Source organism: Paroedura picta, chromosome 15 (assembly GCF_049243985.1).
Source record: "Paroedura picta isolate Pp20150507F chromosome 15, Ppicta_v3.0, whole genome shotgun sequence".
NCBI classification, from domain to species: Eukaryota; Metazoa; Chordata; class Lepidosauria; order Squamata; family Gekkonidae; genus Paroedura; species Paroedura picta.
This window is the reverse complement of record NC_135383.1, coordinates 19,841,602-19,857,370: the sequence shown is the minus strand read 5'-3', so window position 1 is coordinate 19,857,370 and position 15,769 is coordinate 19,841,602. Positions and strand designations below refer to the sequence as shown.

Below are 15,769 nucleotides of genomic sequence, written 5' to 3'. Positions count from 1 at the left end.
GCAAGTGGCGCACATTAAATCAATAATTTTTTGCTCTCCATTCCAGGAAAAATAGAAATCTTCTTCTTGTAGATACTATTTCCATCCTTTATTTGAAAAAAAAAAAAACCAATCCATATTGGGGGGGGGGGGGGGATAAAATTGCCACACTATGGATTAAAATGATGCTCCCTCTCTCCTAGTTAAATAGTCTCTCATGCGCCCTTAAGTCAAGACATGGTGCAAATATCTTCAAAGAGAGGAAAAAAAATCTAAATCACTGTTCTTCTACCCATGGTCTCTTACGAGGGTTTGTCTTGCTTTCTGCCAGGTTTGGAGGCGGCAGCTGAATATCTCTGAATCCTTGAGGCTGTAAAATACAAACAACAATAGATATTGTAAACAAACTTCAGGATAGTCCATGATGGAATTCCAGTGGCTATAACTAGGATTTGCAAAGGGGGTGGGGAAATGCTGCACACTATGAAGTCATTCTGTTATCTTGCCTCCCTTTTAAAAAGGCAAGCGGTGCTTCAGGTAGCTCAGGGATACAGTGAAGTTCCTTCAAAGAGATGATATTTCAAGCTGGTGCAGTGTGAAAAATCAGGTGGAATTAGTATCAAGCGCCTGACTTTTACAAAATGCCAGCAGGTCTTACGAACAAGACCAAGCTGATCTCAAACAAAAACAGGAAACATGTTTTTTGCTGATCTCTGTGCCTTCTTGTCGTCTGCATACGGACCCGCCTTGCTTGGTAGAGCAAAGCTTGGCCTCCTGTGGCCTTCCCGAAATAGCGAATAAAAAGAGAGGCTGGGGGGGGGGTGACACCAGACAAGGCGGATTCCCTGCTTTGGCCCACCAAGTAGTCTGTGAATAGGGTAGTTTGATGTTTAATTGCTGTTCTAGTGTCTCTCTGCTGCATGCACAAGACTGATCCTGTAAGCCAAGCTTTCTCAACCAGGGTTTGATGAAACCTGGGGTTTCTTGACAGGTCTGGAAGGGTTTCCTGAATGGGTGGGAGTTTATTAATTTATATATATATATATATAGTTTGTTAAGTATTTATTGGGTGATATGTCTAAGAGCCTCTTGTGGCGCAGAGTGGTAAGCGGCAGAAATGCTGTCTGAAGCTGTCTGTCCATGAGGCTGGGAGTTCAATCTCAGCAGCCAGCTCAAAGTTGACTCAGCCTTCCATCCTTCCTTGGTTGGTATAATGAGTACCCAGCATGCTTGCTGGGGGGTAAACGGTAATGACTGGGAAGGGCACTGGCAAGGCCACCCTGTATGGAGTCTGCCATGACAATGCTGGAGGGCGTCACCCCAAGGGCCAGACATGACTTGGCGCTTGCACAGGGGATACCTTCACCTTTATGACCATATATGGTCCTGTTGACCCTCTCCCCCTCCCAGAATGGCCAATGATGGGGCTTGGATGGGGTGGAAGGGAGAGGCCCTGGGTACACAGCTATGCTTCCTGACCATATTCTGCATTATGGCACCACTTCTGGGGTTACTCGAAGCTTGAAGGATGTTTCAGGGGTTTCTCAATGGTAAAAAAGTTGAGAAAGGCTGCTGCAAACAAACGATACAACAAAAGCAATCCAGCTGTTATTTAAAAACCCAAATGACAGAAATGCAGAGGCCATGAATCCTAGTACGGGAGCAGAGATGCTGTACCTAAGTTCAGACAATGCCGAACAACAGTTTGGTAGATTCAGGTGGGTAGCCATGTTGGTCTGAAGCAGCTGAACAAAGTTTGAGCTAACAGAAGCTTATATCTTGAATATAACTTTGTTGTGTCACTGGACTCAATTTGTTTTCTCTAGTTTGGGCTCCTATGATCCTTTTCCCCCCTCTCAAGCTCCAGTTCCCACCCTCCCTTGTTTGTGGCACACCGGTTTGCTGCTACAACTAAAGCAAGCAAAACCACGGTTTGCACGAACCATAATATGCATGCAGATGAAAAATGGAAGCCACATCACAAACAATGGTTGCTAAAAACTAGGAAGAGGAAGGGAATTGGCGTATATATGGGGAGAACAATGCACTGGGGGGAAAAATGCTGACAAACAAAAATGTAATGTTTGGTTTTCTTTCCTGGACTTTGGGAAAAGGGAATCACCACCTAAAGACCTCTCCCTCCCCCCAGGACCTGGAAAGGCTGCAGGCTGGAAGTCCCTGGGGAAGGGAAGTAACCAGCAGGGATCTGCAGCCTCTGAGCCTTGGAGGGAAGTGGGAGGAGGAGGGGGTGGTCAGGGTCGGGGGACAGAAGGCAATTGGTTGGCTGCTTGACAGACAGGCAAGCCAGTTGGAGAAGGAGGCCCTCAGGGGTGGGACAGCCACCCTGAGTGGGCGTTAAATGATGAATGGCACTTAAGCCATGAGACCAGCTCTTCTTCCAAGGCCTTACTAGCAATATTAAGTGCAACAGGTATATAATTAATTGGTCAGAGGCAGCAGGTGGTGATCTTGTTGCTTAGCTGTGCCAAAAAAACGGGTATGAATATGATGTAATTTATAATTCAGAATTTTGAGCAACCTTTAAAAATTTCACCATGAACGAGTAGCACTTCATGGCTCAAAAACTTGTCAAGCCAAGCTGAATATTATGATCTCTGCCACACCATGAACTTGTATCATTAAAGGCCCAAGGATGTGGATTAAGATGGCATCTTCTATCACTAGCTATCTTTCTCTGGAGGAACACAAGCAAGACGGAAAGTTAGCCGTGACTGTTACTCTACCAAGACGACTTCTGAAGAAGAACTTGAAAGCTATCATTTCCAGCAACGGCCGTTGTCCCACTAAAAGCTATCATCTTGCCCTCGCTCTGTGCCTTACTCTGTAATCATGACGGTAACAGCAGCTCTGAGCTAAAGATTTGGGCAAGGTTTCTGCCAAGATGCAAATGAGGAGCCTCCAACAAGAGACTAAGGAATTCCAAATCTTCAAGAGTCTGCTCAGGTCTGTGAGGCTAATTAAGAACATGGTGATTTCGGCAGCTGAATCATACACACCACTGCACTGCACAAAGGGGGTAAGAAACAATCCCTGAAAGAGGAGGGGAAGGGAACCAAGAAATGTTAAGAACACTTGAGCTATAGGTAAGCAGCTCAGGAAAGCTGCGCAATTTTCTCCTCTGGCATTTTTCCATGAGACGCTTGGCAGCCATCTGCCAGAGATCCTTTGAGGTTTTACTAGTCAAAAGCAGGACATAAGAAATCCAGAGGTCCTTCCTTTCAAATGGTCTACAAAAGCTGGATTTTTGTCACAATTTTGCATTCATTCATCTATAATGTCCTTTCCTGAAGCAGCTGGGCCAGGCAAAACATGAGCGGTCAAGAACAACATGCCCCAGAGCAGCCTTATTCTAAGATGCGTTATGCTGGTTTTTAAATTACAGGCCGGTTAGCCTAATGTCTGCCCCAGGCAACTAAGTAGGATCTGTAATCATAAACAGGATTATTAGTTACATATGCAGAGGAACAAGTCTGCATATGGAAAATCAGCATGGCTTCTGAAAGGGGAAACGGTGACCCAGCAGACATTATATATTCAGACTTTGAGAAGGCTTTGACAAGGTCCCTCACTAAAGACTCCTGAGTAAGCTTAGCAGTCATGGAGTAAGACGACAGGGGCTCTCATAGATTACAAACTGGATGAATGGCAGAAAGCAAAGAGGAGGAATATATGGGCAAGTTCTCGCAATGAAGTAAGCAGTTGGATCTCACCATTAGGGGTGGTGCTATTTAATATGTTCTGGGGGTGGGCGGTGTAGTGGCCACGTTGGCACACAACACAAAATTATTCAGGACGACCAATAAAGCCCAATGGTTTCCTCCCTCCGGTGGTTCCCGGCGCGGGGAGGAGCCTGGTCAGTTCCCAGGAACCTCAGGCTCCTGCCAGTCCCACTTCGCCCACGCCTGCAATGGGATGAGTCTCTGAGTCCCTTGCGGATTAGTGTGGGCAGCCTCCCATTGCTGGCGTCCATGACCAAGGCAACTGACCCCCGCTTCCGTCTGCGCTAGAAGGCCATTGTCGCAACCTCTCTGGCCGTGGCCCTTGTGCTGCTACTCCTCTGCTTCCAGCGAACGCCCTCAGTAAGCAAGGCAGTGCCTGCCAATGCCCATAACTGGCGGATCAGTGTGCTGCCCAGCGAGCGGTACAATGACACCTATCCTCTGTCACCAGTCCAGCGGATCCCTGAAGGTGAGCGATATCACATTGGACTCATTGCAATAAAGCCCCTTGTACAAAACAAAAAAATACAACAGGATCTAGAAAACTTTTGCTGGGGGAGAGACCAAAGCTGTGGCAATGAAGGCTGGCGGGAGTCTAGAGGGAAGAGACACGTGTGGCTTGGCTGCATCTTCCCTCCAGCAGCGAGGTTGGCCACAGCAGGTCTGTGAGTGACCCACAGATGTCCTTGCATCACTTAGGTTTCCCCTCGTCGTAACACAGACAGTCAGCTGCAGTTAGAGGCTTCCTTCACAGGAGTTCTGAAGAGAAGAGGTTTGTTTGTTTGTTTTTTTGCAGAATCCTGAGCAAGAGCTGCAATTGGCCCTGGCTGAGAAATATTCCACCAATAGGAAAAAGGTTTTGTTGTTTGCTGGGCACATCCCACGGGCCGCAGGACATGCTGGTTAACTGGTGAGCCGTCCTTCATCACCACTTCCCCTTTATGTGAGATGATGACGATGCTACTGCAAACCAAGGCAGACTGAAGAAATCCAGAGAGATCTCCATAAATTGTGAGTTGGCAATCCTGCGGCAAATTTAAATTCAAGGTAGCTTGGTGTAGTGGTTAGGAGTGCGGAAGTCCACACTCCTAACCACTGCACCAAGCTGGCTCACAGCATGTGATGGTCACAGCACAGACTTTAAAAAGATATTCGGCAGATTCATGGAGGAAAGGTTAGCGGCTACTAGCCATGGTGGCTGAAAGCCTCTGAATGCCAGTTCCAGGAAGCAACATCAGGGGAATGGCTTGGCCTCTGTTCCCTGTTGTTTGCCCACTAGAGCAGTGGTCCCCAACCTTTTTATTACTGGGGACCGGTCAATGCTTGACAATTTTACTGAGGCCCATGGGAGGGGTAGTCTTTTGCCGAGGGACGTCGCCACTTGAACCCCTGCTCCATTTGCTTTCCCGCCGGTGCCCCTGACTTCCTGCCGCCTCCTGGGGGCGCTGCCAGCAGCAGCTGCACAGTGTCACGCCAAGGGGGAGCCCCAGCCATGGCAGCCGCTAGAGAGCACCAAAGATGAGCCGGAGGCAGAGTAGCAGGGCAGCCCCTGAGGCAGTAGCTGGGGAAGAGGACGAGGAGGAGCCGCGGCTCAGTACCGACTGATCAACGGACTGGTCCCGGTCCCCAGACCGAGGGTTGGGGACCACTGCACTAGAGGAACTGGTTGGCCCCTGTGTGAGACAGGATGCTGGTCCAGATGAACCAGTGATCTGATCCAACAGGACTCTTCCTATGCTCTTATCAAAAGCTCCAATTCTCAGTTTCTTTTCAGGCCTCTGAAAAATCTTAGTTCAGAAAAGGCAGCTGCAAAATTTTTTTTAAAAAATCTGTAAGGAATGCTATGGCAACATGTTGTTACCAAGAGCACACATGGCAAGTGAACACTTATAATATGGCAAGCTATGCTCATGACATTTCAAGAGAACAGTTTAAAGCTGATTTTTCTTGGCTCTCCCTCCAACAGAAGCTGTCCACAAAGACGACAGAGTGTTGCTTTCACAATATTTACCATAGAACTGTTCTAGGACATTTCAAAGCTCAGAAAGCATATTTTGAAAGATACTGCAGATGGACCCTGGTCACTGTGAGTGGCTATCAGTGTCATGATCCTCCTCACTGTGCAGCCTCTTGCAAGGTCAACTGGCAGTGCAAGATCATGCCACTTCCTTTCCATGTGAAGATTCTGTGCCATCAGCCAAACACAGAAGTTAACAGCAAATCTGTCTGGCTACTTGCAAACATAACTTACATACTCACTGTCAGAGGAATGCCAAAAGTGGGAAGGGTAAGCAAATGTTATATAATTAAACTGAATTTTGTAGTGCCTCTTGCCATACTGATGTACATTCTTGGCTTTGCCAGGAACAAGAAAACCATATGCACACTTCCCAGCTGTGGTGAGGTAGTGGGACATGTGCATGTGTCCGGACCAGGTAGCTGCTGGAGTGTCCTCCATAGTGTCCTCCAGCAGCTACCGGGTTGGACTAGATGACCCATGAGGTCCCTTCCAACTCTATGACTCCATGTTTCTATGATTCTAGAGCACACTGAAGGGTTTCTGCCAATGGTCCTTGCATCTTTGTGGCTACTCCAAGGTGGACTTAGTTTGAAAGAACGATGCCCAGCCTTTTGAATAACTTCCCAATCTTGCCCCACTCCCATGCTTACCGTAATACAATATGGTACAGCTGACTCCTTTTGACTGGGTGACTTGTACAGGGTTGCCAACCTAGAAAGAATTAAAAAAACCACCATCTTTCAGGGATGTTGCTCCTGTCATTAGAGGGAACATTTACAAGTATTTGCAGTGTTTTCACAGGCTAAGAAGTACAAGAGCTCATTTTTACTGCTAGCTTTATAATTCAGAAGGCACAAATCCATCCAGAGGCACATTCCTCTGTCAGCCCTACTGCGAGGAATCCACACTGGGCAAACGTGTTGCTCTGCCGGGATTACGGTATCAGCTGTGCCTTTTTGCCAGTCAAGGCTCAAAGCATTTTGCAGCGCTCCTATTGATTTTTGAGAGGCTTGTATAGGAGCTCTAGTCCGTAGTGGACTGGGCGCAAAGCAGGATTAATGAAGTTTACTGACCACTGACTCTTTTCTGGACTCAATTCAAAGTGTGGTTAAAGCCCTTCATAATCTGAGACCAGGGTCCCCGAAGGACCGCCTGCTCCCATTGGAATCTACCTGAATATTGTGGTCGTCTTCTGAAGAAGGCCTGTTCTGAGTGCTACCATCATCTGAAATAAGGTGGGTGGCCAAGCAAAGCATTTATTATACTTGCAGAGGAACAACCTCCCCACAGCTACACAAGTGGCGCTGAATGTCTCTGGTGCCTGCTGAAGACATACTTGTTTAATTCAGGCTCTGCTGATTATCTAACACAAAACACAGCAATTTTAATATGTGATTATTGTTTACATTATCGTTTAATTGTCTGTAAGCCATCTCGAGAATCTCTGATGGAGCAGAAGGAACAGAAATTATTAAAATAAGCAAACGCACAAATGAGTAAATGGGGAAGGAGACCCATGGATATATGGAGTAAATCTGCTGGGTTTGCTTCTGTAGGTCTGGTTGGTATTTTGACATCCCGTGATTTATTTATTTACGTAGTAGGTTTTGGTAGTGATTTGTAAGGGTGGGATATAATACACTTCGTAGTGGTAGAGGTGAATTTGATGGTTTCTGTACACAGAGTTGAGGCAGGAACTGCTCACCCACCCCAGAAAGTGGGGGCAGGAACTGCTCGCCCAACCCAGAAAATGGAGGCAGGAACTGCTCGCCCACCCCAGAAAGTGGAGGCAGGAACTGCTCGCCCACCCCAGAAAGTGGAGGCAGGAACTGCTCGCCCACCCCAGAAAATGGAGGCAGGAACTGCTCGCCCACCCCAGAAAATGGAGGCAGGAACTGCTCGCCCACCCCAGAAAGTGCTCGCCCACCCCAGAAAGTGGGGGCAGGAACTGCTCGCCCATCCCAGAAAGTGGGGGCAGGAATTGCTCGCCCATCCCAGAAAGTGGAGGCAGGAACTGCTCACCCACTCCAGAAAGTGGAGGCAGGAACTGCTCGCCCACTTCTGAAAGTGCTACTCGCCCACTCCAGAAAGTGGGGGCAGGAACTGCTTGCCCGTCCCAGAAAGTGGGGGCAGGAACTGCTCAACCATCCCCAGAAAGTGGGGGCAGGAACTGCTCGCCCACCCCAGAAAGTGGGGAACGATGCTTTTGCCCTCACCCTTACCCAGGAAAGCATTCTGCCCTGCCCTGAGATAACCTGCCAAGCATTCCTGCTAATTATTTTTAGGGCTTTGGCTGCTTCTCCCTCCCCTTGGTGCCATTCTATTAGAAAGCACATAATTACTGCCTGAGGAAGATTACCACTTCGCATTAGCCACACAGGGAATTCCCTAGAACATTTAAATTGCACTTCACAGCTCAATTTTGAGGCATCCTAAGCAGCCTTCTTAGAAGCTCTCTGCGGGAGTTCCACTGCTGGTCTCTAACTCAACGGGGGTCTATTCACCCAACAACAGTCCTCCCCCTCAAACTCCCTCCCCAATACAATTTACTGACATTTCCAGAGTCAGAGGAGAAAGGAGAACAAGGACAGGTATTGGATTTAGCGGGGCGGGGGTGTCTTAATGGACAGGAACTCTTCAGTAAGAACTCACACGGGCTGTAAGCGACAAGAGAGTCTTTCGCAGCTCATAAATTTTATTCTACCTTTATGGCTTTTAATGGAGTTCACATTTCCATCTGGTCTCGCCGAGACACAAATAAACACGGCCTCAGTCAATACTGCCTGCAGCTCTTCTTTTATTTTCTTATGCCATCACAATATGAATCTTTAAACACCAGCTGAATGCCGGGAATTACCAGTCTCAGCTAAGAGTAATCTACTGGTAGTCCCAGGCCCTCAGGACACCCAGGCCAGGGCCTTTTTGGCCCTGGCCCCAACCTGGTGGAATGAGCTCCAGAAGAGCTAAGGGCCCTGCCAGAGTTGTCAGCTTTCTGCAGGGCCTGCAAGACAGAGTGTTCTTCTGCTAGGCATATGGTTGAGGCCAGGGTGGGGTCCCGACATACGATCTAGGACTCCCTGTGTCCATCTGACTGATCTGGTGCCTCACTCCCACTAGGAGAACAGCAGGATGGTTGTCCCCTTGCTGAACGAGGGGAATAGACAGTTAGTGGTTTTTGCCTGCCATCTTGGTATTAATAGTATTTATTATTAAGGGGAATTATGAGGTTTTATTGTATTTTATTCTTTTATCTTTGTAAACCACCGTGGTCCCAGTCAGGAATGGTGGTATATAAATCCAATAAATAGATAAATAGATAAATAGATAGATAGAGAAGGAAGGAAATAATTTCCAGAGAATTTTATAAGGGTTTGCGCTACACCAGGGTTCAGTTCAGACATCATGCAAAACTATGTTTTAATCCAACTACGATTACTGCCATCACTTGAACAAGGGCTCACTAATTGGCGAGGGTCCAAGGTATGACACTATGGTTTAAAATTGGTTTATTAGAAGAAGATGAGCTTGGTTTTTTTGTACCCTGCTTTTCACTACTCAAATAGTTCAAAGTGGCCTACCCTTCCTCTCCCCACAACTGTGAGGCAGGGAGGGCCGAGAGAGCTCTGAGAAAACTGTGCATGACCCAAGTCACCCAGCTGGCTGGCTGTGGAGGAGGAGTGGGGAATCAAACCCAGTTTTCTAGATTAGAGTCTGCTGCTCTTAACCACTACGCTATGCTGGCTCTCTTAAGGCCCAGCTATGGTATCACAAAACCCATGAACATATAGCTTAATCCTGCTTTGTTTCCCGGTGCCAATCTCACTAGAATACAGGTTAGGATACTAGCCAGTTCTCTGCAGAGTAAGCGTTGAACCAGTACTTGTCAAATCATTACCAGAACTGGAATAATCATCAGGAAGCCGAATTCTAATTTCATAAAATAACCACAATAAAAATAAAACACCGTCTGCATTATGACTGAACCGAGCCGACCTCACTCCACTGCTACTCGAGTTCTTATTTGGCTTCAGCCTCCCCAGCTCCAAAGTCTGACCTACATTTTGCTATTTCTACGGTATTTGCACACCTCAATGTTTTGATGAGGAAACTGAATAGCCTCCAGGGCAGGTGGGCAGGTTGTTTCTTTCCTTGCCTCCTTAAGTGTTGCTGTGTGTTATCTCTATCGAGCACTGTAACTATCTCTTTTTTTTTGCTTCTGGCAGTTTTATGGCCTTAGCTATTTTATCTTTCTAGTAAAATGATTTTAGCTGTTTTATGCTCTTAGCTGCTTGTTTCCTAACTGCTCTGTAAATGACTGTGCATTAATTTCCTTATACTGGTCTCTGACTGTAATAAAGATCTGACTGACTAGCTTTCCTGTTCTGTTTTTAAAATATTTCTGGAGAAATGTTACACTTTCTCAGCCTCAACCACAAAAACAGCGTTCACCACGACAACATTTGATGGAGTGGACAGAGTATGTATCTACTCTATTTCTATCTTTTCTGGAAAAACAAAAATTATATATAAAATTAAAAAAATAACATTTGATGGAGTGCATTTGCACAACACTGTATCTGAACAAAGACCATCTGAACAAAGACCAGCATGAACTATGCCAAAGACAGGCTTGCACAGGTGTGCGCATCCTCCTGCAATGCATGCATCTAATGTATCATTGTCAGAACCCCCGACTATCACTGCCAGGGTGTGGTAGATCTGCACTCCCAACCTGTTCTTCCCCTGCATGGGCAATGATGGGCAAATTAAGCCACCACCCTCAAAAAAGATATTATAGCGTTGGGAAAGGTGCAGAAAAGGATAGGGCTCCTTGGCTTGGAGAAATGACAATTAAGTGGTGACACGATAGAGCAGGGGTAGTCAAACTGCGGCTCTCCAGATGTCTGTGGACTACAATTCCCAGGAGCCCCTGCCAGCATTCGCTCCTGGGAATTGTAGTCCAGAGGGCTCCTGGGAATTGTAGTCCATGGACATCTGGAGGGCCACAGTTTGACTACCCCCGCGATAGAGGATTATAAAAGTACGCATGGGATAGAAAAAGGCAGAGAAAGAAGTACTTTTCTCCCTTTGTGAGAAATTGTGAGCACTCAATGAAATGAATGAGCAGCAGGCTTAGAACAGATAAAAGGAAGTGCTTCTTCGCCCAAAGAGTAATTTGCTAGTGGAAATCACTGCTTCAGGAAGTAGTGGCAGCTACGAGTATAGACAGCTTCAAGTGGGGGACTGCATAAATGCACGGAGCAGAGGTCCAACATAAGGTATAGATCGAACAGTCTGGAGCAGTGAAGCTCTGTTTTCTTGGTGCTGGTGGGGGCCACAGTGGGAGGGCTGCGGGAGTTCTGGCCCCATTGGTATACCTCCTGAAGACATCTGGGTTTTGGCCACTGTGTGACACATAGACTGAATGGGCCACTGCCCTGATCCAACATGGCTTCTCTTATGTTCTTATGAAGGGATGCTGAAGAAGGTACAACCCTCCTCCCACCCATCAAGAATTGGGAATACCCCTGGCAGAGGCACCCTTGTTCATTTTTGAGGTAATGCAAATCATTCTGTCATCCTATCTACCTGAGAAGGGAGCAGGGAGCTCTGGAAGGGAGGCTGAGTCAGACTTTTGGTTCCTCAAAGCTCATTTATACCATATTTTTCTCAAAGTGGTTCACAATGTCCTCCCCATCTCTATTTTATCCTCACAACAAACCCCTAGGATAGATTATGCTATGTGTGACTGGAGATAGACGGTATGTTGGCACCAGACCACAGATGGCTTTAAAGGTTGAAACTAGAACCTTGAACTTAATCTGGAACACAACAGGTAATCAATGCAGTTGCTTCAGCACTGGTTGAATGTGGGCCATCCAAGATGTTCCTGTGAGGACCCTGGGATTTTGCACCAGCTGTAATGTCTGGGTCAAGGCCAAGGGAAGGCCTGCATACAGCAAGTTACAGAAGTCTAGCCTGGAGGTGACTGTCACGTGGATAACTGTGGTTGGGTGTTCTGGGGCCGGAAAGGGCTCTAGTAGCCTCACATTGAGCAGGGAGCAGGACTAGATGCCCTGTATGGCCCTCTCCAACTCTATGATTCTACACTGTGCGGCCTTACTCTGACTTGCAGCTGCTCTCCACAGCCTCTACCAGTGAAAGTTTTCCCCAGGACCTGCTGACTCAAGAGCCTTTTCAAACTGGAAGCATCAGAGATCGAAACTGGAGCCTTCTACATGCAGATCTTTAACTCTGAGCCACAGCCCCTCTTTTAAACTGAAATGCTTAGATGGACAGCCTCCCTCCTGGCAGAGGCTCCAACACACCTCAAGCCGATTTTCACTGTCTTGGGCGGCAGAGATGAACTTCTCAAAATCCCCTGCAGGTGCTGGTGGTATAATTCCTGTTATGTGACTATGTCCCCAGTAGAATTCAGAAGCCCGCACAAGTATTTTGAATCCTTAAGACAAAAAATGTTTTAACTCTTCACCCTAGTAAATACAAGTCTCCCATATCACACATAGTGTAGCCTTGACTCAGACTTTCATCTTATTTTATGTATTCTTACGCACCTCTGCTTGTTCTCCCAATGCAGGATTATGCGGATGGTGGCTGCATGACCCCAGCTTTCTCCTAGAAACACAAAAATCAGGTACATGGTCTTATATTTATTACATTAACATCAATGATCTTTTACATAAGAGCTTTCTATGAGTCTTTCCTCCTGCTGAAACACTTTAACATCACAAAAGCAATTTGTGGAACTCACTTCTATCGGGACAAGACAAAACTGCTTCTGTTTTATTAATGTTTAAATAGCAGACCATATGCCATAGTCTTCAAAGTTCATGAATTTCAACAAAACAGTGAAACATTGTTACATCAATGGCAACATTTTTGGCATCAGCTGCTCAAAAACAACCTAAAGAGCCAGTTTGGTGTAGTGATTAGGAGTACAGACTTCTAATCTGGCATGCCGGGTTCGATTCTGCATTCCCCCACATGCAGCCAGCTGGGTGACCTTGGGCTCAACACAGCACTGGGCTCAACACAGCACTGATAAAACTGTTCTGACCGGGCAGTAATCTCAGGGCTCTCTCAGCCTCACCCACCCCACAGGGTGTCTGTTGTGGGGAGAGGAAAGGGAAGACGAATGTAAGCCGCTTTGAGCCTCCTTCGGGTAGAGAAAAGCGGCATATAAGCACCAACTCTTCTTCTTCTTCTAGATCTTATAGTATCAGAAAAGAATGAGCATATCAGGATCTATTTTTTCAGAAATTTCCCTCTTCCTGCTTCGTATTTTGAACAGTAAGAAAGAACTTGGGATACCTAATCAAGTTCCGCCATTTGGTAGTCACAACAGCTTTGCCTTGAAGGTATCTGAAGAAAACGACTCTTCACTTGAGCTACTGCTTTTGTGTTATGATGTGCAATCATATATGAGATGTGCAATCATATACAAGAGATACAGAGGCAGATCGGATTCAATAGAGCATTTAATTCCAAGGTACAATGGAGAACAGTTCTGCCTAGCATCTCTTTGAAGAGCCTTCCAATAATACTTAAACAGTCTGTATAAATACTGATTGTCCTTTTTGAGTTAATTTTCTATTTTACATTGACCCAAGTGCCTCATTTTAGCATTTAGGACTGCATCCCATCTTGACCAGCTGCATTCATATGCTGATGACATAGTAAGAACTGAGGAGTTTTCAAACTTAAACTGTCAATAGTTATCTTTTATTGTGGCCTTCTAGATCAGCTTTGAGATTTTTGGAAGGCCAAGTTAAAGCTTTAATACATCACAGTTAATATTTTGAGAAAAATGATAGATTGGAGTATCTCAGCTTGTTCTATTGGGCTCACAAACCAAATCTAAGAGCGATATAAAATGCACACTATTATTAGAGTCTTGACAGCTTTTAAAAGTGCTAGGATATACTGGGCTCCTTGAACATAGAAGAACTTCTTGCCAATTGGGCTATGTTGACTTTCTGTTTAAGATTTCTAATGTGCTTGGCCCATAACAGGTTTGATGCATTTCCTAAATATCTACATTCGTTGACTTGTTGGAATTTACGTGAGTCGGCTTTGCCAGAAAGGGGAGGTGTATAAATCCAATAAAGGATATCCATTTTCCATATTTTGCTTGAACTTCTTGTAGATTTTGCAAATACCACTATTTTTGACTTGTCATCATTTATTTCTAGTAACAACACTTTACAGTAGTCAATGGAGGTTTTAACGAAATGTTTTAAAACCAATCTTGATCCTCAACAAGACAAGGTCATCAGCAGATAGTAAAGCAGACATCAGTCGATCACTTGCACATGGTGCACGTGCAGATATATGTTGTGGGCCTGGAGCAAAATCATTCACAGAATCATAGAGTTGGAAGGGACATCATGGGTCATCTAGTCCAACCCCCTGCACTATGCAGGACACTCACACCCCAATTGCTCATCTACTGTAACCTGCCACCCCTTTGCCTTCACCGAATCAGCCTCTCTGTCAGATGGCTATCTAGCCTCTGTTTAAAAATTTCCAAAGATGGAGAACCCACCACCTCCCGAGGAAGCCTGTGCCTGTGAGAAACCACTCTAACTGTCAGGAACTTCTTCCGGATGTTTAGATGGAATTTCTTTTGAATTAATTTCATCCCATTTGTTCTGGTCTGTCCCTCTGGGGCAAGAGAGAACAACTCTTTTCCATCCTCCATATGGCACCCTTTTAAACACTTGAAGATGGTTATCAGATCCCCTCTCAGTCGTCTCCTCTCTAGGCTAAACAGACCAAGCTCCCCCAACCTTTTTTCATATGTGTTGGTCTCCAAGCCCCTCACCATCTTTGTTGCCCTCCTCTGGACATGCTCCAGTTTGTGCAGATAAATGGGACTGGAGCAAAATCATTCAGTCTCAAGTAGAATAGGTGTGGCAGAAGAACACATCCTTGACGAACTCCTCCCAAGCCAATATCATGCTGCCTTAATGTTGAATAAATTTATGGCAGGAAAATTAGTGGTTATTAGACAAGATGATCGCAGCGGGCATCCTCATCATCAGGGAATACATTAGTCTAAATGTTTTTATGGTTTTAATGATGATATTTTTTTTTACATTTACATATGCCAGAAGCCATACTTAGAAAACATTACAAGAAATTAAATGAATCTCAAATAGGCACAGGCTAAAAATTAAGCCTGCAAAAGGGAATCCCAGGAGGCAGTAGATCTGCATAAAGATATCACTGATCTTCAGTAGCACGCTTTCCTTGATTGTTCTATTATTCTGCCACAAGAACTGTCCCTTTCAATGGAATTCTCATTCCACTCAAACTGAGTTTGTACAGAGTTTCCATCCTAGATGCCAGCAGCATAAAAACTGACCGTGGGAGTTTGCCCTCACTGGCAGAGCATCTGCTTGGTGTTCAGTCCAAGATTCAGTTCCTGGAAACGGCAGTGAAAAGGATTTCAAAGCAGCAGACCAAAAACGTTGCTTGAGACCTTGGAGAACTGCTATCACCTGGAGTGAACTGGATTAAGACAAGTGCCTCAGTGCTCCGGCATGGAATACAGCCTGTCTGCACATTCAAGATTCCTCCTGCTTTGGGGCCGATCTCTTTGATGGAGCTGCATATCTATTCGATTTATATCTTGCTTTTGAACCATCGAAATGGCACACACAGGAACCACAAGCAGCCCAACACAGGGTGCCTAAAGTCCCAAAAGGAGAAAACATAGCCACACGGCAAAAAGCATTCAGTGGCAAAGAGAAGGTAGAGAAGAAATGGCAAAAAAAAAAAACGGCAGAGGAACACAAGAAACTGAAGGGGCTTTGTGAGGAAAGAAATCTCACTATTTTCAGCTCGTTTCTGATGCTGTTTGATTTCCAGACAGATTTATTGAGCCTGTCTTTCAATACAGTCTAGATGGTAGTCTGTATGCAGAAGATAGATTGGATTTTAAAGCAGTCATCTAAGTAAAATGCCCCCCTCCCCGGCTGCACACCTCCCAATTTGTCTCCAGACA

The 15,769-nt window shown here is 45.8% G+C and overlaps 1 protein-coding gene across 2 annotated transcripts in view; it reads right to left on the bottom strand.

Annotated features, from left to right (window-relative positions):
• Nucleotides 1-73: 73 nt before the first annotated feature.
• Nucleotides 74-15,769, bottom strand: part of RAD51C (RAD51 paralog C) — a 36,482-nt gene continuing 20,786 nt past the window's right edge. Inside the window, exons 7-9 of one of the 2 annotated variants that reach the window (XM_077312383.1) lie at nt 12,315-12,375; nt 6,390-6,450; nt 74-349 (exon numbers count right to left, since the gene is read on the bottom strand). In XM_077312383.1, the coding sequence (XP_077168498.1) occupies nt 257-349; nt 6,390-6,450; nt 12,315-12,375 (215 nt within the window). In that variant the 3' untranslated portion in view covers nt 74-256. Of the gene's footprint in view, nt 350-6,389; nt 6,451-12,314; nt 12,376-14,890; nt 15,274-15,769 lie in introns of those variants that run through there. The other variant, XM_077312384.1, reaches the window with a different exon arrangement.